The 26,709-nt window shown below is 51.9% G+C and overlaps 1 protein-coding gene and 1 long non-coding RNA gene across 3 annotated transcripts; one reads left to right on the forward strand and one right to left on the reverse strand.

Moving 5' to 3' along the window:
* Nucleotides 1–224: 224 nt before the first annotated feature.
* Nucleotides 225–7,162, reverse strand: LOC142087854 (uncharacterized). Its single transcript, XR_012675645.1, has 3 exons — nt 6,529–7,162; nt 4,103–4,312; nt 225–429 (listed from the first exon to the last, which is right to left on the reverse strand). It is a non-coding gene; the product is annotated as an uncharacterized LOC142087854 (long non-coding RNA).
* Nucleotides 7,163–9,631: 2,469 nt separating this feature from the next.
* Nucleotides 9,632–13,798, forward strand: CDKN1B (cyclin dependent kinase inhibitor 1B). 2 transcript variants are annotated; one of them, XM_075162560.1, is made up of 3 exons: nt 9,632–10,609; nt 11,202–11,332; nt 11,680–11,909. In XM_075162560.1, the coding sequence occupies exons 1-2, from the start codon at nt 10,135–10,137 to the stop codon at nt 11,321–11,323; spliced, it is 597 nt and encodes a 198-aa protein (XP_075018661.1). In that variant the 5' UTR covers nt 9,632–10,134; the 3' UTR covers nt 11,324–11,332; nt 11,680–11,909. The 2 variants fall into 2 exon arrangements, with proteins under 2 accessions (XP_075018661.1, XP_075018651.1); XM_075162550.1 differs by lacking the exon at nt 11,680–11,909 and adding an exon at nt 12,495–13,798 and having other exon boundaries at nt 9,633–10,609.
* The last annotated feature ends 12,911 nt before the right edge of the window (nt 13,799–26,709 follow it).

A 26,709-nucleotide genomic window follows, 5' to 3' on the forward strand; every position in this document is an offset into this window, starting at 1 on the left:
TAATCCAAACCATCAGTCACTCAGAAACCCCTTGCCCCAGAGACCCTGAGATGGGGGATCTTTCATAGTAGCTTGATGTAAGCCAAACTAAATTCATAAAAATGATACAAGACATCTTAACACATCATTTGTTCAGCAGAAAAATCCAGTGTGAATGTGTATGTGTGCAGGCCTTTATACAGAAAGAATAATGAATAAACAAATATTTGTGCATTAAGGGAAGGAGGAAAAGAAAGACATTTTATTTCATGTGAGAGTTGGCTGTTGTTGTTGTTGTTATTTTTTTGTAATAAGGTACAAAATGTTACTGTGGCACAGTGTCCCTGTGTGCTCTGGCCCTTTTCCAGGCCTAGAGCTAAGTACTTACTGGGGAAAAGAAAGCATCGTACTTGACTTTCTGAAGTATAGGCTGTTATCACTTGTTAGAAGCTGAAAAGGAAAAGAATCAAATTACTTATTAATTAAATACAAACTCTGTAAAATTGTTCAGAAATAAACAGCCCCCGGGGCCCAAGCTACAGATGCCCGATATTTGAAAAGAAAAACAGTTTATTAGCATTATCATCAGCTTTTTCTACCAATAATTTGCAGGGAGACAAGAAAGCTGTAGCAGATACTGCTGTTGTCACTGAAAGATTCCACTAAATCACCCTTGCAAAAATAAACAATTTGAAAGAAGAAATAAATGGCTATTGTAAAATGTTGTTAGGAGCATCCTTCTGTGGATGGGGTAGTACCAACCTAAAATCAATTCAATTAAATCAAAACAATTTTCACAGGCAGAAAAATGATGTCGCTACATGATCTTGCTGTAATTATTATTGAGAATGTGACTTTAGAAGTCTGCACGATTGTAATGAAGTTGAGGTGCCCTAGTGCTACAGTTGCTCTCGAAAATAGGACTTCAGCAGCTTTGAACCAAGCTAGTTGGCTTTGTAAAGTCTTCCCAAATGCTTCTCCAGATCATATGTTCAGAGCTGAAGTCAACCCTTCACTTCTGTAGCCAAAGTGGACCTCGGTTCCCAATGTGAGCACTTCTCACTGTTTTGCTATGTTGAGTACCTTTTTGTCTTAAAGCTCATGGTCCTGAAGCCATGCTATTGCTAGAGAGTTTTGAAACTTTCCTTCCCAGAAGAATGAGTTCCTGGTACCTGTGGATAAGGAGGAAGTCTCAAAAAGTAGAAGACATTAAAAGAACCCCAACACTTATTCTTTTGGAAACCTCAGCATTATTAAAACCCTGAAGCGACCTCGCACCCTCAGAGCCATGTACTCATTAAAGCCCAGCCTCCACCTTCCCACCAGGCACCCTGAGAAGGCTTATTGCCAACCATCTTCTAGAGCATTAGAGACAGGTTTTCAAAGGTATTTAGACACCTGAATGCCTTTGAGGAGTTGGCCCTGAGTTCTCAGCAGGCTTAATTTGGCCTGGTGGGTGGCTGACTAGCCTCTTTTGATTGCCGAGTGCTGAGAGTTGGGGTTTTTGTTTCTAACTCTGGGGCTGAGCAAACCAACCACAGCAGAGCGAGGCAACCCGAAGGAAGGGTCTAGCAAGGTCTAATGATTTGCTCTGAAGACTTGCAAGGAGCACGTTAGAAAGGGCTCCCCACTGGCCTGAGAAACTTTGGCTGCTCTCAGGTTCTTGAGGCTCTCTTGAAACGATGGGGTGCTGTAGGCTCAAAAAGTGTTCAGACACAAGGCCAGATGAGAGCTTGGATTAATTTTTGGTAGTTTTGGTTGTTTTGGAATGGCAAAGGCGTTCTGAGAGGTTGCACATGGCTTGTAAGTACTGGAGACCACCAGGAATAGAAGAACTTATTTTAAGACCTTGTTATAGAGGTCCGAAGAGCAGTTACTGAGTCAGCCCATAGCTTTTGCTGCTTCTGTGATTTCCCACCTGTCTGTTGCAGACTTGGGGTGGGGGGCAACAGCAGAAAAGGAGAATTGCCTGGGCCTCACATAGTATCAGCTATGTTTTCTTTCTTGTCACCCAGTAAGCTATTAAATATAAACTACAATATTTGCAATGCTAACTTTGTCCTTTGCAAACGTTTTGAGTGAAAGTTGTTCTCAAAAAGCTGTTCAAACTAGAGATAACAAGGTGACAAATCCTTTAAAGTGATATTTTCAGGTACTTTGAAATAGATGTCCCTGTTTAGCTCCTGGCAGCCAGAACAAAGGGACTAACCAGGCAGCTTGTTAGAGTCAAAAAACATAGCAGATTAGGCATCTGCTCCGAGAAATGTTTAACTCCTTCTGAGGGAAACCCAGAACACATGCTAGTAAATACAAGGGCTCTCTTCTTCCGTCTTTGTCATAAGCAACTGAAATCCTGGCCCCACTGCATTTTGCAATAGACTGGCTTCAGTGAAATAATTTTTGCTTTTTGGCTTGCCAGCTTACTCTACTATTTTAGGCATGGCTGGTATAGATCAGCCATGAACGGGTTTAGGAGCACTGATGGCAACCCGTTGGTAACTGGGCTCAGCAGGCTCTTGCCCTGGATGGTGGTAGAGCACTTCTGGGGAGGAGCAAGGAGTTGTAAGTTTGGCTACTGGCAACTGGGCTGCAAATTCTTAGAGGGCTGAGAAAAGGAGGGGATCCTTTTGAACCCGATATGGAGGTTGTTTATGAGAAGATCAACTTCGAGACAGTTCTTGGGTTGTTTTTTTTTCCTAAGTGTCATCCCCCAAAAAGACCATGTTTGGTTCCAGTGTGATGACTGGGATGCCAAGGTTTCTTTTATCTTGAAGTGCCTGTCACCTACCTCATAATGATTTTCTTGTAGAATTCACTTTCAATTTTCCTCTGTAATAACATCATGTTACTGTAGGTTAATGCCCTGGCTTTTGCGTCCTGGAGCTGTACAATTCCCTTGCTGGGTTGATTAACACAAACAAGATGTGGTAAGCTTGAAATGTAGTGGGTACTGTTATATTTGTAATTATCCTGGCACCTAGAGACCTTGACAGAGACTGAAGTCCTACTGTACCCAGTACTGTACAAACAGACCGTTTCCAACAGCTTAAAGTCTAAACAGATAGGAAAAGTGTGAGGGGAGAAATGTAGGTGCCAAGAGTTGCAGCAATGTGCAAAACATGACCCAGGGAAGCCAGAACCAGAACCCAGATCTCAAGCCCTGATAGTAATCAGTTACTTAATGCCATCATTTTGCTATGTGAGATGGGTCATCTCCCTTAAAGGGTTTAAAAAGTAGCCAGACCAGTTCCTCTGTTTATATAAGGAAGATGTTTGTAGACCTCTTGATCCTAAGGCAATTAATATAGCCCATTGGGAAAAAAAAAAAAGGAAAAAAAAAAAAAGGCAAAAAAAAAGCAAAAAAAAAGCAAAAAAAAAAAAAAGCTGGGCTAGATTCTCATGTAAATGGCACCCAGAATGCCTAAAATTGTTACAGATGCAGATGTTTTTGTGTCGGGTTATTTTTTTGGTGAGCGGCCTCTTTGTGGTCAGTTGTAAGCATCACATTTACATAGTTCTGTATTTCTGAAAAAGCCTATTGCATAAAGTTGGGATCCTACCAAATGAAAACAAAACACAACACTAACGAAGAATAACAAGCTTTTCCAACAATGTTCAGTAACTGAGTTAGAGGTTAGTGCTGCATTCTGGAAAAAAAAAAAAAATCCAGGCACCATATGATTTCATGCACTAAAAACTTTAAACATTTCAGAGGAACATAACATATGACATAGGGTGTTTTTATTTAATGAATGGCTTTAAGAAATGGGGCCAGTGTCCCTTCTCACAGATGAACGTCTTGTGCCAAGAGCGTTGCTGTACAATGTGTCATCACTTGGGAACCTAAAGAATTGTACTTGAGAAAACATTGCTACAAAATATCATCCCCTTCCCAGAAAGGTTCACTTCAGGCTTTGTAGAAAAACAGAACAACTCATTTCCACTGAATATAATTCATCTGTTGAGAAACTTTCTTAAAGGCGTAGGTCGCGGAGCAAGTGGCTGGAAAACTGTTTAATCTTGTAGTAACAATAATAGTTCATCATTATTATTACTGCTCAGCTCTTGCATCGCGCTTTCTATACTCAGCGGACTTTACGAACATGAAGCAGTTAATCCTCACCGTAGCCTGGGGAGGGGGCAAAGTGTTGTCGGACGCCTTACGGGGTCTGTGCAGAGGTGCGCTGCTGGAGCTGGAGCCCCCCGAAGTATTCCCCCTGAGCGGGGCTTCCCTTCAGCCGGAGGTACAGCTGCCACCGAGGCAAGGACCTTGCGTTTTACTGTGAAGGTCAACCACACTGTGAACTAGAGGCTTGGTCCAATTTATTTGTACCTGAAAATATTTTATGTGGTTCACATTGTGATTGGGAAAAAAAAAAAGGAAAGAAATGGAAATGGAAATGGAAGGGAAGGGAAGGGAAGGGAAGGGAAGGGAAGGGAAGGGAAGGGAAGGGGAAAGGGAAGGGAAGGGAAGGGAAGGGAAGGGAAGGGAAGGGAAGGGAAGGGAAGGGAAGGGAAGGGAAGGGAAGGGAAGGGAAGGGAAGGGAAGGGAAGGGAAGGGAAGGGAAGGGAAGGGAAGGGAAGGGAAGGGAGCTGTTTAGCTGCCATGAGAAGCCTCTAGTTAAGATTGTCATGTCAAACATTTGCTATTCTAACAAAGTGGCAAGGGATATGTGATGTATTAAACGGAAAGTCTTACACAGATGGAGTTATACTGGCTTGAAAATGCTTTTGTTCATATGGTGTGTTTTGTTTGGGGAAATGAGGCCAGTTTACAGCAAGTAATTGTTTTACTGACTTAAGCCCCGTCTCCACACTAGAGTTGTTTGCTGGGATAGCTCAACATAAGCATGTGTGTGTTTATTTTTTGGGACTGCATGTGAACATCCTCTTCCTTGTCCCCAGTGTGAAAATGGAAGAGTTCATTACCCAAAAGGGTGAATTGCTGCTGGCTGTAGGACACTCTCAGCCTCACCTGCTTCAAGAGCAGTTTAAGCTCTCTCTCATTTTGCACTTCAGGCAAAATGAAAAAAAAAAACAACAAAGTGGTCTGAGCCATACCAGGAGATTCTTCCCTGAGATAAAATCAGGGTCGTTTAGAAGGACTGCTCCTTTAGCAAGTCAAGAGAAGGGTGGTGACAAGCAGAGAGCTCCAAAGAGAGAAGAATGAATAACTTTGAGTGCTAATCATTTAACCTGCATCTTCTGCAGACATAACTGTTTGTACAACCTGCCCTATGGTGAGATGGTCCAACCCCTTGCACTAGGGCAGAGAAGGCAGTTCTGACAGATGACCCGCTTTTAAAAACAAATCCAATTAGGGGACACCCCTAAGCCATACCCCCAGGTAGCACCCTCTCAAGGGCTCAAAATTCCCTGAACCAGTCCTCACACCCTGATCCCATCCAAGGCTTCTGCAGGTGTGTGATGGGGCCCACATCCCTGGGCACAACTGCTCTCCACCTGCAGCAAGGGAGAGAGCAGAGCCCCCTAAAAGTGCAGGGCAGCAGGGATGGGACCCTGCCTGGGGGTGCAGCCCGGGGCGGGGGGGGACGCTGTCAGGAGGAAGGCCGGGTCCTGGCGCTGGCCCGATCTCTGTCCTTAGGCTCCCTCTAGAGTTTACATCAAATGAGCAAAAGGTCTTAAACTCCGCTTGGCTGTACCCTCTCTGCGCGGCGTGGGCAGCGCACCTGAGCCCTCCTGCCTGCAGCGAGGGGTTTGCAGGCAGGGTGGGCAGCAGGAGCGGCTCGGTAGCAGGGGTGCTGCCTGCTGAGCTGCTGCACCCTGCCCCTACAGCGAGGCACGCAGAGGGGGGCTGGCATCTCCTAACCGTCGTCCCCCCCCCCGGCACTGCTCCGGTGCTGGGCGCTGCTGGATGATATCCCAGGGCCTTGGTAAGCTAAAAGGGCACAGGTCTCTCTCCTTCCTGACGGCCTCTGCTGCTGAACCTCCCCGGGCCCTAATCCTGCCCAGAAGGGAAGGGCTCCTGTTAAGCACGTTATGAATATCCCCAGCGCACTCTCGGGGCGTGCGCCTCAAATCTCGTGGCGGCCTCTCCCCACATCTCTTGAGAAAATTAGCATTTTGCCTGAAAAACTGGAGGTGTGGGGAAACAGCATCAGCTCAGTAACGGCTGAGGTGGGCGAGAAGGAAACTTCCTCAAGCCTCCGGCTTTCAAATGGGTCATGCCGTGCCCCTGCCTCCTTCATCCTCAACTCTGGAAGACGCATCCTGTGGAGCAGCCCAGGTATTATTTCCAATTTCCCTGCTATTTGCAAGGGAATATTGAAAATCCCAAACAACCCAGCCCTTTTATGTGTACAGTTCAGATGTGCTTTGCTGGTTCACTTGTCAACCTTATAAAGTGCTGGGGAAGGAGGGTGGCCAAAATGAGGACGGGAAGCTTGCCTAAGCCATTCTGGAGGAAAGAAAAACAGTGAGCAGCTCTGCCGGTGGAAAAGGCAAACGAGAAAGGAGCAGGGTAGTGGAAAGAGAGGGGATAGGGTGTTCAGAGGCTATTAGGGGAGCCAGGACATTCTTCGCACAGACCTCCCTATAAACAAACTCCTCCCTCCTTCCTGGTTCACTCCTCCAAGTTTTGGTTGAGGTTTTGGGGTTTTTTGTTGTTGTTTGTTTTCCTTTCTTTCTCTAATCCTCTCTTCCGATCTTCCACTGGCTGCATCTTCAGCTTAAATGGCAATAGAGAGAGGAAAAACTGGCTAGTTGCAGGCGAAGGTTTTGGGGCCGCTCTCCCCCCCCTCCTCATCCCCACCTCGCTGCGCGGCCGCGCAAAACCCGCGCACCGCCTCCCCTCCGCAGCCCCGCTGCTGTGCCCCTCTTTTGCAAGACGATGGCGCTCCGATCTTTCCAGATCCTTACTCCAGAGCTCTCTCGTATTTTTGGGGGATTTTTTTTTGGTTGGTTTTTTTTTCTTTTTTTTTTTTTTTCCACGCTTCGCTGCTACTACGGGCGAGCGCCTGCCTCTCTCACGATTTGCTGCAGCCATCGGGGGTGCCTGACTGTAAACAAAACACTTTAGATCATGGCAAGGTCGCTGCAGACACAGCCTTTTTCTCCTTTGCAGCCGCAGCGATTTAAGGTGGATTGCCGAGACCTCACCGCAGGGGATGGAGGGCGGGGGTCTGAAGCCGAAAGGGCCGCGGGGACCGAGCGCGACCCCCGAGCCGGCCGCGCTCGGAGGTCGCGCTCGGTCCCCGCGGCCGCAGATGCTCCAGGAATGCGAATTCTCCCCCCACCCCCCAGCTTTAATTATTCGTTTTCAATATACCTGTACAGCATTCAGGGGGTTGGTACTAGGGGAGGTATAAACAGAACAACAACAACAAAAAGAAGGTGCTTGCCCTACAGTAACTTGCTGCTTCTTTTCCAAAGGCTGCAGATAAATCAGTGCTCTTTTCCACTGCAGTTGTTTTCCTGGTTGTTTACCTGTGGGGCACACAGTCTTTTCCAATATTTGGACCCCATTACTTTCCCCCCCCCCCCGGTATGTGTTCCTACTCTGGTACAATGTCGTAATCCCACCGACAAGGGGTTTGCCTTTCTTTTGTGGACTCAGGAGACAAGCAGTGATTCCCAGGGAGCAGAGACTGGGAACACCTCATCTAAGGAGTCGCCAGTGGGACATTCAGCAGGTTACCAGGAGGCAGGCTCCCCATCAGCAGGGTGAGCCCTGGGCATCTTCAGGGAGCCCCCGGACATATTTTGCAGATCACTTAGCCTACGCCTACGCCTACGACTCTTTTGTGTAGATCAACAAAACGAGCCAAGTGTCCCACACCTGACAGAGAAAGTGAAGAGAAGTTTGAAATGGCACTTCCTTGCTGGTGGCTATGGAAGTCAAAGACAGGAAAGCCTGGAGAAACGAAGACGAAATCCTGCAAATAAAGCAGATGAATAGGCCCTGCTTTGCCAGCTGACACAATTTTATCATGGACTTGCAACTTCAAAAAAAAGCCTCAGCTCCTGCAGACATGAGAATGTCAGCTTTAATTTTCTGCAAGTGAATTGCTAGAACTTGCGGTTGCCGAGAGGAGTTGGAAAACAACTTCTGAGTGCTGAAAAACCCAGCAAACAAATAAAAATAACATGGCTAATATTTTATTTCAACCTTGTGGTTTTTTAACCAATCTCTCTTGTATTCTTCTTGTTTTTGCCTGCACACATCATTTTTTTGAACTTGGGTCTGGCGATACCGAAATTACTTGGGTGAGTGGTGTGAGCAGAGGCCGGAGGCTACTACCTGGGGGCTGATGAAGGCAAGCAAACTGCTGTGGCCTGGGCTTGAGCACTGTGTAATGGCTTTGTCCCCTCTTCAGTGTGTGCAGAGTTCAGCGTATCAGTTCACAAGAGCAACTGCAGAGGTTCCAGTGGCCCATCAAAACTGCAGACCCCAAACCAGAGTGAGTCTGTGTGTCTAAGTGCAGCACAGGGTAAAAGCTCCGTGTCTTCAAGGCCAAGCCAGTTGACTCTTCTCTCACCCAGTTAAACCCAGTTGACCCCTGCCTTGCTGAGATAGCTTGTCACTGGTGTGGCCCTCCCAGAGGCAAAATTTGGAGAGGATTGCTCTCTGCTTGCAGAGGAGACCTGGCCAGAGGGATTGGTGTGAAGGGCCCCCAGCCCTCCAAAGATTCAGGCCCTGGATCAGGGCCCCTGGAAAAGTCAAAACCTTCAGCACCCGAGGGCACCCGCAGTGTCCTGCAATGTATTGAGGGGGCTGCCCTGCCTAGTGAGGGAAGATGGCTGTGGAAGGGGCTGGAGACAAGCAGGGTAGAGAGGAGGACACTGTATTGCTCTTATCTCCACCATACCTGCTGTGGCTATCCGAGGAAGTTGCTTAGAAAATCCCTGGCTGTGACTCTTGGCTCATCTAATCTTCCGAGCACACAAACAGGACAAAACCGAATGCTTTTGTTTTCTTTCCCCTGCTTGCTGAGATCTGAAATCCCTGCAGGGTTTTTTTTAGAGCCATTTCTTCACCTAGTCCTTTCTCTGCTGAGAAGGCAGCAAGAGGTGATCCTCCCCTCCACTGGGAGACCCCAGCCTGCCTCTGCAGCTAGAGGGATCAGGGTGCTGTGGCGCCAGGGTGCTGATCTCCCCTGCATGTCCCTGGGGGACAGCCCCCCCCCCGCTAGCCAAGAGCTTGCCCCCCACCCCGCACCTCGGGGGGGCTGCGTCGCCAGAACCCAACCCGGGAAAATCAAGAGCGGTGGGAGACCCCTGTCACAGGAATGAGTCGAAACGTAGTCAGCCGCCACCATTGCTCAGCCCTCTCGGGCAAGCAACGGGACGGGGTGGGTTTTTTGCGGGGGGGAGGGGGGGTGGTGGGCAAAAATCCCGCCGGGCCCGGGCTTCAGCGGAGGGAGGCGGCGAGCGCGGTGCCTTCCCACCTCTCTCGCCTCCATCGCTCCCGGTGCCCCGCGGCCCGGCCCGGCTCGGCTCAGCTGGGCCCGGCTCGGCTCGGCTCGGCTCGGCTCGGCTCGCCTCGGCTCGGCGGGGCGGCATCCCGGCCCAGCCCGGCCCGGCCGGGGCCACCTTTAGAGCCGGCGGCGGCGGCGAGGTAGGGCTGGGCCGACGGGGCGGCGCCCGCCGCCGTAACCAATGGCTCGGCCGGGCTGTTTAAATAGACTCGTCCTGTCAATCATTTTCTTCTTCGTCAGCCTCCCTTCAATCGCCATATTGGGCAACCGAGAAAAGGGCTCGTCTCCCCTTGTTTTTTTCCGTCTCGCTGTTACTACGCGGCGGCGGTGCGAGCGGCGGGGGCATCACCACCGCCGGCGGGGCAGCGCGGAGCCGGGGCCGCGGAGGGCAGCGCCGCTCCCCGCCTGCCCGCTCCCCCCGCGCACCGCTCCTCCACCCGCCCGCGGCTCCCCGGCGGCGGCGGCTCTCGGGGCTCACCCCCGGGCCGGCGCTTATGCAAGGGCGCCTCCTCGCCCCTTCTCCGCGGGCCGAGGGCGAGCGGGGCCGAGGCGGGGCCGGAGAGCGGGGCAGCGCGGAGAGGAGGCGCGGAGCACAGCCGCCGAGCGCCGAGAAGTAGAAGGCGGAGAGGAGGAGGAGGAGGCGGCGGCGGCGGCGGCTGGGGGGGGGGGAGAGCAGCGAGGAAAACAACCGCCGCCAGAAGAAAGAGGGTGGGGGGAGATGTCAAACGTCCGTATTTCTAATGGGAGCCCTACCCTGGAGCGCATGGAAGCCAGGCAGTCGGAGTACCCGAAGCCGTCAGCTTGCAGGAACCTCTTCGGGCCGGTGAATCACGAAGAGTTAAACAGGGACTTGAAGAAGCACCGCCAGGAGATGGAGGAGGCATGCCAGAGGAAGTGGAATTTCGATTTCCAGAATCACAAGCCGCTGGAAGGCAGGTACGAGTGGCAAGCCGTGGAGAAGGGGAGCTCGCCCGACTTCTACTTCAGACCCCCCAGGCTACTGAAAGCTGTCTGCAAGTCCGCCGGCCGCCAGAGCTTGGATGTAAACGGGAATTGCCAAACCGTGGTTTTTGTCGGTTCTCAGGGAATCTCAGAGGACACTCACTGTGTAGATCAAAAGACTGATGTTTCTGAAAATCAGACGGACTTTGCAGAGCAGTGCACTGGGCAGAGGAAAAGACCTGCCTCCGATGGTAACGTACCCTTGCGAAAGCGGCAGCTTTTCGCCGCCTGCCCTGCTGGTGTCAGCGCCGGGGCTCTCGGCCCCTTCGCCCGTGCCACGCGTGGCCTGACCGCGGTGGGCTGTGCCCCGCTTGGCACCGGCTCGGTCTACACTCCCCCCCCCCCGCCTCCGTTCGCCTAAAAAAGCCCAGGTGCTGTTTGCAGTCCCGGGGGGGTCCCGCGTTAAATGGGAGCCGGTAGATTTTGCAAGGAAGAGCCCTTAGGCGCATATCATCCCTCCGCAACCCCTCGCCGCCCCTCTGCCGGGACCCGGCCTCCTGCCCGGGTGGGAGGAGGTTCATACCGCTCACGCGAAGCAAAAGACGGGCAGGGATTTTAGCCGAAAACGGGAAACTTGGATCTCTTAGCTAGAGAGGAGCCCATCTCCCCTCCCCCTGCTCGCTTTCACGTAGCCCATAGTTGACATGGGGATGCGGGAATATTCCCCCCGGCCCCATCTACACCCCCCCCCCCCCCGATGCCGAATAAGCATCTGGAAGGAAAATATTCTAATATCACTCTTCCCCCCGTCCCCCCCCCTTGTTTTTAATTTTCCCCTCCTAGATTCCTCTCCTCAAAATAAAAGAGCCAACACATCAGAAGAAGAGGTTTCAGAAGACTCCCCCAGTGCCAGTTCAGTGGAGCAAACACCCAAGAAATCGAGCCCGAGACGACATCAAACGTAAACCGTTTAGGTAGGTTCCCTTTAGGGTCCGGCATTAGGATGCGAATAAGGGAAAGAAAGGGTGAGCGAGTGGGTGTCCTGCTTCTGTGAGGTGGGGTGGGGGGGGCTTCGGCCCCCTCTGGGCTCGCAGAGGGGTCTTTTCTCCGAGGAAGGGTGGCTTTCCCCCAGCGCTCGGGGATGGGTGGGGGGTGGGCGTGGGACGCGCAGGGCTTGGAAAGAACAAAACAAGGGCGAAGCGCAGCGCCGGGGTCCGTAGGGGCTGGGACGGGAGCCCCGGCCGCGGTGGGACCGACCCAGCCTTCCCTCCCTCCTCCGGTACCGGGACCGGAGGCAGGGATGGCCCTTTCCCCAGGACAGTGCGGGTGGAGGGACGGAGTTTCAAACGCGGCTGGTGCGTGATGTTAGATGACAAGGGATTTCGGGGGTCTTCCCGTGTGTCGTGGCCCCGTCCCCCGCCCCAATGCTTTTTCACCTACAATGTCAGCGTTGCCGTCGCACGTCGCGGCGACCTCCCGCCCCGGGAAATAAGTCAAGAAGTTGGGTGTAATAAAAAAAAAAATCCGAGCTAGGCAAAGTTGTTCTTTTTCTTCCCCCCCCCCCCCCCCCCCCGTTGTTTTGGTTTGGTTTTAGACGCTGGCAAAGGGAAGAGAGCGGGTTAATGGGAGCTGGGTTGTGCTTCCCCCCCCCCCCCCCCCCCTTGTTGTTGTTTTGTTTTAAGGCGAGGGCTGGGGCGGAGGGAGTTGGTAAATTGCGCCGGCGGTTTTGGAGCCGAGGTTAGGAGCGAGGTTTACAAACACGATTTGCGATTGTGCAGAAAAAGAGATTAAGCTGTTAAAGCAGAAGTTGCAACAAATTAGTCCCGCCGGGATGAGGGTTGGAGGAGCACGTTAGCCATGCAAACGCCGCTTGTTTTTTTTGGGGGGGAGGGGGGGGGCGGAGAGGAGGGATCCTGCCGAGGGAGGGTAGAAGGGATCGGGCTGCCAGCAGCTCGTCCCCGGGGCGGCCCCGGTGGCGGCGGCGGTAGCGCAGGGGCCCCGCCCGGGCAGGGCCCCTGCGCTACCGCCGCCGCCACCGGGGCCGCCCCGGGGACGCGGTGTGGGTTTGAATCGGTTGCGTGGCGGATGGCGTTTCTTTTCGACGTTTTCTAATGGCCTTCTCCCTCCCCGTTGCAGAGCGGAGGATGTGCGTGTCGTCCTCCTTCATCGGGTGCGGCGGTGGGGGGGTGGGGGAGAGTGGAGGACGATGGAGGGAGGAAGACAGAAAGCTGTAGTGGAAAGGAAAATACATATCGCCGATCTCCGTGGGATGGAGGTCCTGTACAAGCACTGAAAAAAAAACCAACAACAACAACAACAACAGCAAGAAAACAAAAACAACAATTAAAAAAAGGCAAACAATAACACTAAAATTTTAGGCACTCTTAAAAGATCTGCCTCTAAAAGCATTGGATGTAGCATTGTGCAATTAGGTGTTTCCTTTTTTGCTTCATTGTACTACCTGTGTATATAGTTTTTACCTTATGTAGCACATAAACCTTGTTGGGAGGGGGGAGGGAGTGGAAGAGGGTGACCGATTGGGACTTGCTTTCACAATCTAGCAAGTAAAGAAATGTATGAAGAGAAGCAGTGTAGGTTTTTTATTACTTAAAGATGTATTGTCCCTTTAAGTGGGTCCACTGTGTTTTTCTCTTTTTTTTTTTTCCTTTTTTTTTTTTTAATGTACCATCGTGGTAACCCTGCTCAGAGCAGATTATTACAGGCCGCTTGTGAAATCTCTTCCTCCTGCATTAAGCTGAAGAGGTGGGAGCTGTGATGATTCCGTTATGTAGTAGCAAAAGTTCCCCCCAACCCCGACCTCAGATCCATATAGCAAATTTGAATGCCTGTAAAAGTCGTGTAAAATTTTCCTGTTGTTACATTGCCTGATTTCCTGTTTTTTTTGTGTTTGTTTTTTTTTTTAACCTAATCTGGAGGGTTTTTGCTCTGAATCTCAAATATTCTTGTTTTCTGATCTGACCCACTTCCCTAAGTGTTTGTGTGTGAGGGAAAAGGGATACTACATCTTTAAACAGTATTTCTACATTGCCTGTGTACCTGTATGTAAAAAATAAAAAAAAGTTTGAAGTGTACCTGTGTACATAACTCTGTAAAAACACTGAGAAATTATACTAACTTATTTATGTTAAAAGATTTTTTTTAATCTAGAAGACAATATTTTTCCCCAAAAAGCCAAAGTGGCATGGTTTTGTGCATTTGTAAATGCTCTATTTGGTAGACTTTTTAGGTTTTTTTTTTTGTTTGGGTTTTTTTTTGTGGTTTTTTTTTCCTTTTTCTGATAATTAATATGGCTGTGCTTAAAGGATTGCAGACTGAGCCAACTTAATATTTTTTTTTTGTAATGTGTGGGAAAAAAAAAATCCAGATTGATATTGTTTCACATCAAGCAATCAATAAAGAAAACTGCCATATATAAGAAATATGTTCTTCATTAGTGTGTGTTTCAACCTCCCTCAGCCTGGCACAGGAGGAAATAAGGCTCCTTCAAGAAATACAGCAAGTTTCCTTTGGGTATCTCTTCCTGTGTCTCCAGCGCAGGTGAAAGTAAGGAACGCAGCTCGCTCTCTTCACCCTTAGTGCCACGCTATCATTTCTCCTCCGTGATAATTGGGAACGATGTACCCTCTTAATGCGAAAGAGTGGAATTTCCTCTGTCACAACTTTTTTTTTTTTTTTTTTTTGGAGAAAAGTACGTAACTCGAGGTATTTTTCGCACTTGGTCGTTTGACCCTTGAGGCTTAAAACCTGAGCCCAAATTAGCACCTTCTTGGGCCGGACCGCTGCCAGTTCTGGACCAGAGAGCCACCAAATCTCCGGCTTTGCCCCCGCTCCAGGGACTGCTCGGGGAAGGTGCCGGTAACTTTCCCCTCATCCGACACCTTTGCTTGGAAACCCGGTGTATCTTCTCCCACGGCAGCGTTTATTGCTAACAAAGATGGCGCCTCGCACACCCCTGTCCCAGCAGATGCTGGTGCAGGAACCGGCGCGCCAGCCCCGGCAGCGCCCGCCCGGCCCCGCCACCGGGGTGCCGGGGGGGATCGCTCCACCGCCGCGTTATCCCCCCACCGCGTCCCGGGGAGCAGCTGGGCGGGGATGCGCGGGGGGCTGGTCACCGCCGGGGAGAGGGGATGGCACCGGGGGACGGGGGCGCGGATCCCCGTGCTGCGGAGAGCCGGGGCGGGGGGGGGGGGCTGCCCGGCCCCACCGCCTCTCCATCGCCGCGCCCCGGGGCTGCTGCCGCCGCCGGCAAGGTGCGGGCGTCCTCCCCCGCGGAGCCGCTGCCCTCCGCCCTCCCATCCGACGGGGCGATGCGGAGGAGAGGCGTTTTCATCCCTAGGGCTTACGAGAAATACATAAATACCTAAATTAATAAAGCGGGGGGGGCCGGGGGGGAACACACAACCCCGTGCGAGTCTCGCCCAGCGCTCGCCCGGGTCCTCCCCCCCCGCCCGGTGCAACGCGATCCTGTTGTTTATCCCGGCCGCGCCTGGGTTCGCCCTCCCTCTGAAACCTTCCCGAAAACACGGGGTTGTGCTGGCCTTGCGCTGGGGAGGGACGGGGAAAGGGGGGCGACCCCCTTCCCGGCCGCTCCGCCTCAATCTCGGCCCCTCGGCTCGGGCGGATGGCACCCCGGGCTCATCCCGGGGCCGAGAAGGGACAGACACGGCGAGTGTTTGCAATGGACTTCTCCTCCTCCGGCTGCAAAGGATCGCTGAACACCCTGCCCTACGCCCTCCCCCAGTACGCTCCGGTATCCCGCCCCCCCCCCACCCCAGTTTGACTCCAGGCCGCCCCATGGGGAGGGGGGTGGGGTGCGGGAGGTGTGTGCAGTTCAGGCCGGTAAACGTGGAAAACCCTGGCGAAAATTAAAAAAAGAAAAAAGTAGTGGGTTTTTTTTTTCCCAGCACGAACAAAGTGATCATGATGGAAAACAAACAGCGGCGCCTCCCCGAGCCGGCCTATCCCCGCGGCCGCCGCAAGCCAAACCTCCCCTTCTGCAGCCGCCGCCGGGCGGAGGGACGTGGGAAGGGAGCGGGGGGCGGCCAGGGCAAGGTCAGTGCCGGCGCTGGAGCCCCCAGGCCGGGGCAGGGGGGGGATGGGGCGGTCGGGGTCCAGCCTGCTGCTCCATCACGTAGGATTTGCCCTCTCAGCGCCGCTCCCTCCCCCCTCCCCCCGATCCGCGAGAGCGGCTGCAAAATCAACCACGTTATTATTTTTTTTTTTTTTTTTTTTTTTTGTGGCGGCCGATGGGGCTTTTCACCTCGTCCTGCAGGCCAGGGCCGCCCCAGCCGCTTTCACCTGGGGCCGCACCCGCCGCGATCGCACCACCCCCGGGGAGCGGCGCCGGCCGCCCGCCCCCCCCCCGCGGCTCCTCCCGCGGGTGATCCCCGGGGGGATGCGCGGAGCCGGCAGCAGAGAGAAAGGGGGGGACCGCCCCCCGCCGCCCCCCCCCGGCGGGGGCACGCTCGAACCCGCCCTGCGTCCCCGTCACCGGGGCGGCGGGGGGGGGGATGTGCGTTATCCGCCCCCTCCGGGATCGGGGCTTCTTGTTGCGGCGGGGCCTGGCGTCGGCGGAGCCCAGCCAGCCTCCGCGGGAGGAAGCGGCCCGCACCGCCGCGGCCGTGGGGGAGATTTAAGGTGGCGCGGGGCCGGGCCGGGCCTCCGGCCTGCGCGGCGGGATCAATGTTTTAAATTTTATCCCCCCCCCCCCCCGCGCCTTCCTCCTCCTCCTCCTCCTCCTCGTCGCAGCGTTTCCTCCTCGGGCGGCTGGCGGCAACCTTGCCTCGCTGCTTCCCTCCGCCCGGCGCCGCTCCCCGGGCCCGGCGAGGACAGGGAAGGGGGGGGGGGCGGGGAGAGGGCGGGGGGGAGGGCGGCCGCACTTGGTGCGCGGCGAACGGCTTGTGTCGGTTGGGCGCCGCCCCGCCACGCCCCGACTGATGCAATAGGCGCGGCCGCCCCGTGCTGCCCCGCGGGCGCGCGCGGGCAGGCGCGGGAGCGCGCGGGGAGCCTCCCTCCCTCCCCCTCCATCCCTCCCGCCGCCGGTCACACGTACACGCGGATGTGCGCACGCTTGCACGCGCGCACCCACAACCCGCCCGCCCGCCCCGCGCCAGCTGGCGCGCGGGCGCCGCGCTCACGCGCAGGGGTGGGGGCGCTGTCCCGCACCGCGGCCCGCGGGCGCTTGCCCAGGAGGCGGGCAGGCAGCGCCCCGCGGTGCCGCCGTGAGGAGCGGGCGGGGGAGCGGGTCCCTCCCACTCGTGGGGGGCGGTGGGGCTGGGCTGGGGCGCGTCCCCACCTCACCGTGGGGAATGACGCCAAGGGGCGTCCAAGGCAGTGACACGGGGACCGCGGTTAAGGGGCCTGTGGCCCCAGGTGCCAGGCGGGAAGCGGGATGGGGACAGGTGGTGGCCCGTCCCTGGGGGCTCACGGCCCGTTCCTGGGGGGATCATGGCCCATCCCTGGAGGAAGGAGGTGGGCTGCGGGGCAGGAGCAGAGGCCAGGGACATGAGGACGTGGGCTGTGTGGGCCTGGCACACCGCTGTCAGTCCGGGCACCGAGGCGGCTGCAGGGCCTCGCCGGCAGTGGGTGCCAGGGGTGGGGGCAGCCGGGCAAACCCGCAGGTGTTCCTTTTGCAGCCCCCCTTCGCTGCTTCGCCAAATTTTGAAGTTCCACGTTTATTTCCTCCTGCCGTGTTTCATGCCGGGAGCTCGGCTTCCCCTCGGGGTGGGCGCAGGCGGGGAGGCACGGCCTCTCACCCCAGCCCCACCGGGGAAGCGGGATGCGAGGCATAGGGAGCACATGCTGGGCTGTGCACAGCGCGCGAGGCCTGCCGCAGAAAGGGTTTGCTTTCCCTTATGTGAAGCTGTGTATTTCCATGCCAGGGGAGAAGGATATGACCGGTTCCTTACCGGGAATATTTTGGATGTGGATCTGTCCATTTTTCACTAGAGACATTTGGCTGGAAGAGCAAGTACCAACAATGTGTCCTTAAAGTCACTATTAACACCCACTGCTTTGCAGATGTAGAACGAGCCTGCTCTTCCTCAAACGGGGAAATTAGCGGGAAAATAAGTTTTCCAACATCCATACCCATCCGTACATCTGAGTAGCTTCAGCTGAAAAAACCTGAAGAAACACTGAATTTCATCATTTGCAAAAGAAAACATTCCACTTCAGAAATGTCAACATCTTTTGTTTCAACATCTTACGGTATTTTGATATTTTCGACTTTTCCTTTTAAAATTACCTTGGGATTTTTGCATTTAAAAAGCCATCTACTATTTTCTTGTTTGTTACTTCTTTTTTTTTTAAATACTCACCAAAAGAAAATGTTCACACTATAATGGCTTTAACGAAATGTCTGATCTGCAGTAAAATAATTAGATTATATTGTACGAAGTGTTTTGCTCTGTCCCCAAATGGGATCTTTTCTGCTTTGATTTTACCGGAAAAACCTTGAAGGCTTTCTGTTCTTTTTTAATATTGATTTTTTTTCCCCACCTCTGATGTTTCGTTTACTTACTGAGCTGAAAAAAGGCATTTTTCACACTGGGCGGGTAGTATCTGCACTTGTGGTTTGCCATATTTCACCGAGGCTCGGCCACCTCCTGCATCCAGGGAGCTTGTGCGTCTTTCCTTTCCCTGCCTGCTTTCTGCCTTGCCCGCATCAGTCATTGCAAGACTCAAAATTAGGCAAAAAATCGAGGGAAATGTGTTTTTCTTCTCTGTTTTTTTTTCTTAAAAAAAAAGAAATTCTTAAATCACTCTACTTAAAAGGCAAGCAAATGTGTCTTTTCCTGTAATATAAAATTAATAATGATAATATAAATATAAAAATAATATTATAATATATAATGATAATATAAAAAGTACAACCACCTAAAAATAAACCAGCATCAGACTATCCGCTCTTCATCTGCTTCTGCCTGAAGACAAACCAAAACTGACAGCAGCTACAAAAATCCCCCTAAGGAAGGTTACTAGTGGTGCAAAACAAGCACTAATGAATGACAGGTGAAGGAGCTCTGCTCGCTGCAGAGCTTTGCCCCCGCTCTTCTCTCACCATCTTCCCCCTGCTCCTTGGGTGCGGTGGCGCAGGGGCAGCAGCCCAGATGTGGTGAGGTGCCTGGGCATCCCCCGGGGCTCCCGGGGAGACGAAAGCAAGAGGGAAAAGTCTCGGTCTAGCAACGTGGACAAAAAATACTGCTGAGGTGAAAACAGAGTTGGGAGCTGACCTGCTCCCCGGTCTCCCGTCACAGGGTGTTCTGTGATAGACGGGGACCTTTGTCACTTGTTACAGGGTCGACTTCCAGGCCCAAGCTGCCACTGCAGCCTGTGAACAGCATCCCGGCCCCAGAGGGTTTATAGCCTGCAGCTCCCTGCGTCGGAGAAGCAGCATGGAAGCGTGGTAAGTTCCAAGGAACGGATGAGTGGAGAGGACCAGGGCAAAATACAGAGATGTTGTCCTGCAGTCGGCACGCTTCCCAAAGTGGCTTTCCTTTTGCAGGGCACCTTCAGTTTCTCTGGGCCTAATCCGCAGTCAAGATGTGATCTAACTGAACTTGCCTTCTTTCTCAAGGAGGAGACACGTGTTCACGGACATCTGTCTCCAACTGAGATGTACTGGAGTTAAACAGATACAGCTGGTTTGCCTTTTTTTTTGCTCCCCCCCCAACCAGGGGTGCAGCTGTGTATCAGTGGAGTGCGGTTGCCCTGTGCATTGCCACTGGAGAGGGGACAGCTCTGCCTTGTGCCCCTTCCCTGCTGCTCCTGCAGTCTGCTCTCACTGTGGAGCGGGGTTTGGGGTAACCCCTCTGGACTTCCCCTGTTCCCCAGCAAGGCCTGGCTGCGTGCACCCTCCCCGTCTTAATAAACCTTGCTAATCCGCAGGTTCTCCGCAAGCAAAGGGCACAAGCAGTTTGTTTGCTGTTGAGGTGCTATAGGATCCCGTGGGGGTCACCTCCTAAGGCTCCGGGGGGAGTCATCTGGCTCTGGGTTTTGGAGAAGGGAGCGTTGCAGCTGCAGCCAACACATCATGTGGTGGGCTGCCGCAGCCAGTGACACCGGTAGCAGTTCATGGCCCAGCTAAGCCAAGCTGACCTGAGCGGGTGCTCGTGGCAGGCTGCGCTGGCAGGGGGGTGCCCCGCTGCCTCTCGGCACCTTGGCACCTGACAGCCGGCTCTGGGTGGAAGCGCGGAGCAACACACCTTGTGGTTTAGCGTTCCCTATCCACAAGACAGGCTGTGCCAGTTCGGGCTTTTATACCTGGCCACCCTACTGCGCCTGCAGCTGTTTGGAGGAGCCAGCAGGCAGGAACATTAGTTTCATTCCAATTTTATCCTTGGCCTCACATCTGAGACTTCAAGCAAGGATTCCAGTCGTGGGCAGACGCCCCATTTTGTGTGCTCCAGACGCTACTCCCACAAAGACCAAGCAGTCCTTTACATGGAGGCCAAAAAAACAACCGTTGCCTGATAAAGCCTTTCTGTCATGACTGGCTCTACCCAGATTGAAACCAGGGACCTACAAGTGCAGAAAGGACTCCCTATCGCCCTACTACCTGGGCAGGCTGGAAGAACTGTGCAAGCAGACGACTGCGCCCCAGTAAGCACAGTCGCAGCTGTGTCCTCACTTTCCTTGGGGAGAGAAGCTGGAGGTCTGGGACTGACCATACCGTAAATTTTTGCTGCCAGATGCGAAGCCTGGAGTCGACGCCGAAAGTTTGGTAACCTGGTAGACCACAAACTTACTTTTTTTTTTTTTCTGGAGTGATAAATTGTTCCCATCCGAGCTGCTGGCTTCCTGCTGTATTTATTTTATTCTATTCTAGTTGGGGACCGGGGATCAGAAGGGAAGGCACGTGCACACGCAGACAAATATAGATAGATAGATATTTATTTTTATTAGTGGATTAGTGGAAGAGAGACCTCTACTGGCTCAGCTCGAAGAGCCGCTGACGTACCTCGGCTGTGCGGCCGGCCGCAGCCGAGGTCTGCTGCCGGTGGGTTTTGTCGCTCGGCTTCAATTCACCTACTTTGGAAATTTCCTCCGGGGTCACAGGCATTTGCCAAGGAACGCTAAGAAGCAACCTTTCACGTTTTCTCTTCTTTTAAAAAAATCCAGCATGTAGGGAGTCACTCAGTTGCAACTGCTAGCAAATGAATTTGTGACAGTGCTCAGTTCCTTGAGGGGGGGATGAACCTTGGGCACTGAAGCATGGCGGAGGATTAGAGGCTGATCGGTACCGGAGGACAAAGCAGCAGGGTGTTTTCATCCACTCCATTGATTTCAGTTGCCTTTTATTCTCTTTCTGTTCTTCCTCCCAGCTGGTTGTGTAGTACTGCAGTGAGGATGGCTTCAGAAACCATCCCTCTTGGGTCGGTGCTGTTTAGCATCTTGCCTCTGCTGTCAGGCAGATGGATAGATGTTGACTCTTACCTGGGCCATACCTGGGGTCAATAATCAGTGGATGCTTATCTTTCTGGGTTGGGGAAAAGTTAATATATAGATTTTTTTTTTCTAGCAAAGCTGTCTTTGCAAACAGGTGGAGCTGGATGAGCCATGGTTGTTCGTGGGGTGTAAGGCCTTTCAGTCCTGAGCTGCCAGTCTGGCTGAAAGCAATGGAGGCAGTAGTTTCACAGCTGAGTTTGTACTCCTCAAACGATGGCTTAGGAATCCCCTTCCTTCCCCATCCAGCCCACTCATTCCTGCCCCTGGCATTGCTGGTGAAGTTACATGAGGAACTGCATCAGGGAATGGATCTGGCAGAGATTTCCCACCTTCCCTTCTTTGTTGTTGGGGTTTTTTTTCCAGCTGGATCCATTTCTGGTCTAGTTCATCATGCGGCTGCACTAACAACACAACCAGCACCGTGGGTGGGAATGAGCAAGCTGGCAGCGCTACCATGAAATCGCAGCCTGCGAGCTGGTAGTGTCTTCCTTGTGCTTTGCAGTAAAGCAAAAACTGAAGTCTTGTGTGGGACAACTGACGTCCATCCTGCAGTGATGAGGCTTGCTAGAAAGTGCTGGGCAATCTTTGGTACTGCAGCCCAGGGCTCTGCCTTCCAGCTTTCATCTCACATCTCCGGCCATCAAAATCTGCTCCACAAATGACCTGAGAGCTGCTTAGCTAGGGAGATAGAAGTTAGTGCCAATGGCCTGAAGTTTCCGGATTGTCTGCCAGGGGATCTCCATCACGGAGCTATTACAGAGAGATCTGCTGAGTCACATTTCGTCATTTTTTGTAGGAAAGTAACCTGGCGCACTGGATGCAAAGACAGTGGCTTGTGGGGCTGCAGGCCCTGCGTTCTTCATTTCCATCCCTAACCTGTGAAATCCTAACCTGCAGTGAGAAGCTCCTGTGATTGCTCCTGTGCCACGGCCAGGTCCATGCCTGGCTTGCGTACCCCACGGATTGCTGTCAGTCTGTCTCCAGCTGTTGCCCTGGTCTGTGGTCTGTGCGTGGTGTGGGATCGTGGTAAATGGAAGAGGGCACCGCAGCCAGGCAGCCTTTTAGAGGCCCTTCAGCTGATGGACCTGTGAGAAGGTACAAGCTCTAGCTGTCACCTGGTGGGCAGATGTTCCCCCTGCATGTCTTGGACAGCTTGGTGTAGTAGGTGCTCTCACTGTACCTTTCCTGACAGATGTCTATAGCAAAAGCACTTTCTTTCTTTCAAAAGATGCTGAAAGAAGAAGTTGCTCTGTGGCCACCTTTTATGGCCTTTCCTTCCACTCTCCCTGTCTGTTCCCCTTTTACCAGTCACTGAGTGGTGAGAGCACTCACTATTTTGCAGACATCAATTACCTCTTCTGCTGGGGGGGGACAAAAGTTTCTTTTCTCTCTGGAGAGTGTTCTGGATACTGGATTCTTGGCTTACCTGGGTCCTGCTGTCCTTGTGAGCAGATCCATCCTCCAAAAAAGAGTGAAAGATTCACTGTGTGTGGTCCAGAAGTCTTTTGGGCAGGAGCTGGAACATGGGGCTCCTTGTTCCGAGATGAGTGTCCCAGGTGCTAAGTGCAGAAGCCTTTCATCCTTCTTCTCTCTCTCCAGATCTTTGAGGTCCCAGTGGAAAGAAAACCTTGACAGACCTGATCAGTTCAGGTCCTAGGAGGTGGAAGGCTCCAAGCCCAGCTAACCTCACAGTAGCAAGTAAAGCCCTCTGCTGTGCTCATTTAAAATCTAACCTAAACCCATGCCCCTGCTTTCTAGAGCTTGCTGCACATCACTCCCTCCTGATGCCATTTGCTGCACTGTCTAGTCTGCATTTGTACTGTCTCATTTATTTGAAATAGCTCTCAGTGCCATCGCATCATGTCCTACCTGTCACTCTCACCTTAAAGTGTGGCTCTGGTCTGAAAACATGATACTGATGGTATTTCAATTAGCTAAACTGTTCAGCACACATAAGAAAGAGGGTGTCTGGGTTCTTTTCTTGGGCAGCAGTGGAGCAGTTTGCATGTCCCTCATTCACACCCAGTGGTTAGTGAGGGTGTCGCAGAGGGCTTTGCTGGCTGACCGGGTTGTATGGGTAGTTTAATGGGATTTAAGGAATCACTGCTACTTCTGACAGAAACCTGCCCCGTGTTTCTGATCAGAATGGCTTGGAATAGGAGAGATGCATCAAGCCTGGTGGCTTGAACACCTCCTATCTATAAAAAATCTGAATTCCAGTCTGAGGATCACCAACCCCCCTGCTTTTCAGATAGAATCACAGAACGGTTTGTGTTGGAAAGGACCTTTAAAGGTCATCTAGTCCAACCCCCCCCGCTGTGAGCAGGGACATCTTTCACTAGATCAGGTTGCTCAGAGCCTCCCCGTCCAACCTGACCTTGAATATTTCCAGGGATGGGGCATCTACCACCTCTCTGGGCAACCTGTTCCAGTGTTTCACCATCCTCATTGTAAAAATTTTCAGATCCAAGGGAACTTGTAAGCTTGTCTGTCCAGCAGACAGAGGGTTCCTCAAGGGCTGGTCCGAGAACAAATGGCAGAAATTCCTCCAAGGAGAATCACAGACTGACTTACTTCTGCTCTCCATTTAAGGTATGCTTCCTGGTGCTGATTTCTCTAGCAAACATCCAGAAGCACCTTAAAAATAAAACGCCAAAGTGAAACAAGCCACTGAACACACAGACCTTCCCTGGGCAAGAGGATGAGAGCGAGTGAGCAAACCACATGTGACAGATGTTAGGCATGTTGCTGAATGCAATTCTGGAAGCTGCTCAGATGCTGTGGTCAGGTGGGTGGTATTACAAACCTATCTGGGCTAGAAAAGAGAAACATTTTTCTAGTAAATGAAACATATCTGGTAGAGAAAGCACTGAGGGGTAAGAAACATGCAGTAGAGAACTGCTGTTTGGGGAAATGCTTTTCGAGGTGAAGCTGCGTTGTCGTGGTGCTTTGTTAGTAAGTGCCCCATCGCTTCAGAGTTAGGAAGGACAAGATGGGCTCGTGGCAGCTCTACTGAGTCAGGAAACTGGCACGTGAAAGACAGAACTGCTCTACTTCAGAGTACAAACGGGGTACTACTACCACAACCATCTGCTTTTAACTGAACAGCCACATATTTCTGAGTGGGTTTTTTCCCCAGTCCCTGGATGTCCTGCATGGGCTTCGCGTGAAGCCCTGAATGAGTGTTGTCACTTTGAGTAAGGGTGCTTCATGCTTGCCTTTCAGTTTGTCTCTTCATCTGCTAAACAGTTCAGTGCACTGAATTCCTTCTTCTGTAGACTCTGTGCCTTTTTTAAAAGAAAAAAAAAAGGTGAACCAACATTTTGTGACTGTGGAGAAATTACAGAGGATAAAATGGGTACACAAATTGGTATTTTGTCTGATGAGATGAAAAACTGCGATGTTCTGGAAATCCCTTGGCTGTTGGGCCTTCCCTGGTACAATCTCAGTGCTGAGGATGCTGTGATGCTCTCCAGGAAAGTTCTGTAAACCAAAAATTGTCTCTGTTCCCCTTGACCCATTGAGAGCCTGATCAGAGTACCTCAAACTGAGTCTATGAACCTCTGTGGCGATGAGGGTCTTCATTAGGCATTTATTTGCAGAACACAGGTCCTAAGTAACCATACGGGAATGCAGCCGCTGGTTTAGGTACACTGTAAGAAAGGGTAGGAGAGTACAGGGAGAGAGATGGTGGGACTGTATGAATTTGAAGTCTTTGATTAAATGCAATTTTGTTTTTTGGACAGTGAACAAAAACAGGGCAGGGAAGTTACAAAAAACATATGAAATGTAAATATAATTTTTTGTTTTGTTTTGCGTTGTTTTTGAAACCTGATAAATGTAAATTTTTCTCATATATGACAAACCCTTTTTCAGTCATGTAAGAGAGCACATGGGATGGTGGAGTTTTTCCAGGCTGCCAGAGTGTCTTTCTGTCTGGAGATACTTTATTGTCACATATGACCTTTCAGTAATACATGATGGTAACCCAGGGTGGCAATCTCAAAAGACCAAGAGAAACTGAGGACACCTGAATTATACTGAAGAATCTGAACATCGTTTTCTGATTTTTTACACCAGCCACAAAGAATTACAGCATTTCTTGGGTCAAACGATGGGCAAAAAAACAGTTTTTACTTTTTCTTTAGTACCTCACCAGAGACTGGATGCCTGTAATTTTACAGGGATACTCAGAATTGAAAGATGGCCGTTGGCATTTTCTGTGGGCTCTCAGTGGAGGTAGATAACACTCCATTTTTAATCTAATCTGAAATGGATTAGAAATGACAAATGGGCTTTTCCAAAGAAAGTGTAAAGGTTTTCCTTCTTTAAGAAAATTTACAAACAACCTGCCCTCCCCACCCTTCCTCAAATTTGGGTTGCTTATCTCTGCAATCTGGGTCAGGGCCCCTCTGAAGACTTGCAGGAGCTCTGGCCAAGGCTGGGGAGGCCACCGATTCTCCACTTCACTGCTATTTGTTGCCTCTTTGAAGAGCAGCTGTTGCCTTTGAAGTGAACTTTTCTGGGCAAATGGGTATCAACGGACAGGGTGAGATTTTGGCTGCAGACGGGCAGCAGCAAATTCCCTTCACAGAGGGGACCCTGCTGGCAGGAGGCTTGCAAGACGGACGTTCAGCTGCTCCACCAGCCACTTCTCACTGAAAATAGGCAACAAGCGGGGATGAAGCAGGGGCATAACAGAGCTGCTCTGTGTTAACCTCCTCCTGGCCTGAAGTCCTTGGGAAGGGTCGACCTTGTTGCCCTGCCTGGCACCCACCCCTCAATCTTTTTGCTACCCCTCTGAGCTGATCTGGAGCTCAAGTAAAGGCAGAGTTTCAAGTCCAGGCTAATCTGCCTCTAACATAGGATGGCGTGGCGTGTTGCGTAGGTTTTGTCTGTGTTAGAGCGAGCTTGTTAGGCAGGGCTGAGTCATTCCAGAGAAGCACTGAGTCCTGCAAATGCTTAGATGTCTTTGTATTACCCTTCTGCCACCTTTTGTTCCTAGTCTTTTTTTTCCTCATCCAATGAATCTTTTTATTCCTGCAACATGTCCTTATTTTCTCTACACTTTTCATTCAACCTGCAACTAACCTCTGAATCCAAAACCACTCTTGCTGGTGGTTTGTGCTAATATTCAGGGCTATTCCCTGTGACTCCTGAGGATCTAGCGTGCGTCCTCCCTGCACCTGAGTGGTTGCCTCTGGCTGGGAGGAGGGTGGCACCATCACTGCAGGTAAATCTACTAGAAACTGGGAGCCAGAGCCTGACTTGTCATGGTGGGTGTCTAAATCCTAAATGTTTGTCCTTAAAACTCTGGTCATCTGTCACCCATATCTGAAGGTACCGCAAGTTCATCAGTACCTACTTTACGTGTGATGGTGCTGAGGTGTCAAGGTCTGCCCAGAAGTATTGAGCGTGGCTGACTCGCTCCCATGAGATCCTCCTGTAGGTATCCCTCTGTGTCACTCCTGGGAGATGCTGGACCAGGTAGGCACGTTATCTGCACCGAGCTATCGGAGACTCGTAGGGTGCTGCCACTGCTGGCCTCCTCCTCAAAGAGAGCACGCAGGGCTGGCTGCCTGCCTGCAAGGAGATGTCTTTCTACAGGCCTAAATGCTGAAGCAGGCAGGGTGACAGGCATACCTTTCTGATGAGGATTTCTCTTTTGCCTGGGTCAGGCAGCTTCATCCTCCCTGTATTTGGGCTTTGCAGCTGCCACTGTAGGCATGTAATTCCCCTTACGAATTAACGTGAGAGTCTAGGAACCTGGTTCAGACATTGCAAATACTACTGGAGGGACAAAGAGTGAGAATTCAGACACTTGGGCAGGGAAAGTGTCACTCTATTATTTAGTTTGGTAGGATCATAAATTACTGAAAAC

This window comes from Calonectris borealis, chromosome 1, assembly GCF_964195595.1.
Source record: "Calonectris borealis chromosome 1, bCalBor7.hap1.2, whole genome shotgun sequence".
NCBI lineage: Eukaryota > Metazoa > Chordata > Aves > Procellariiformes > Procellariidae > Calonectris > Calonectris borealis.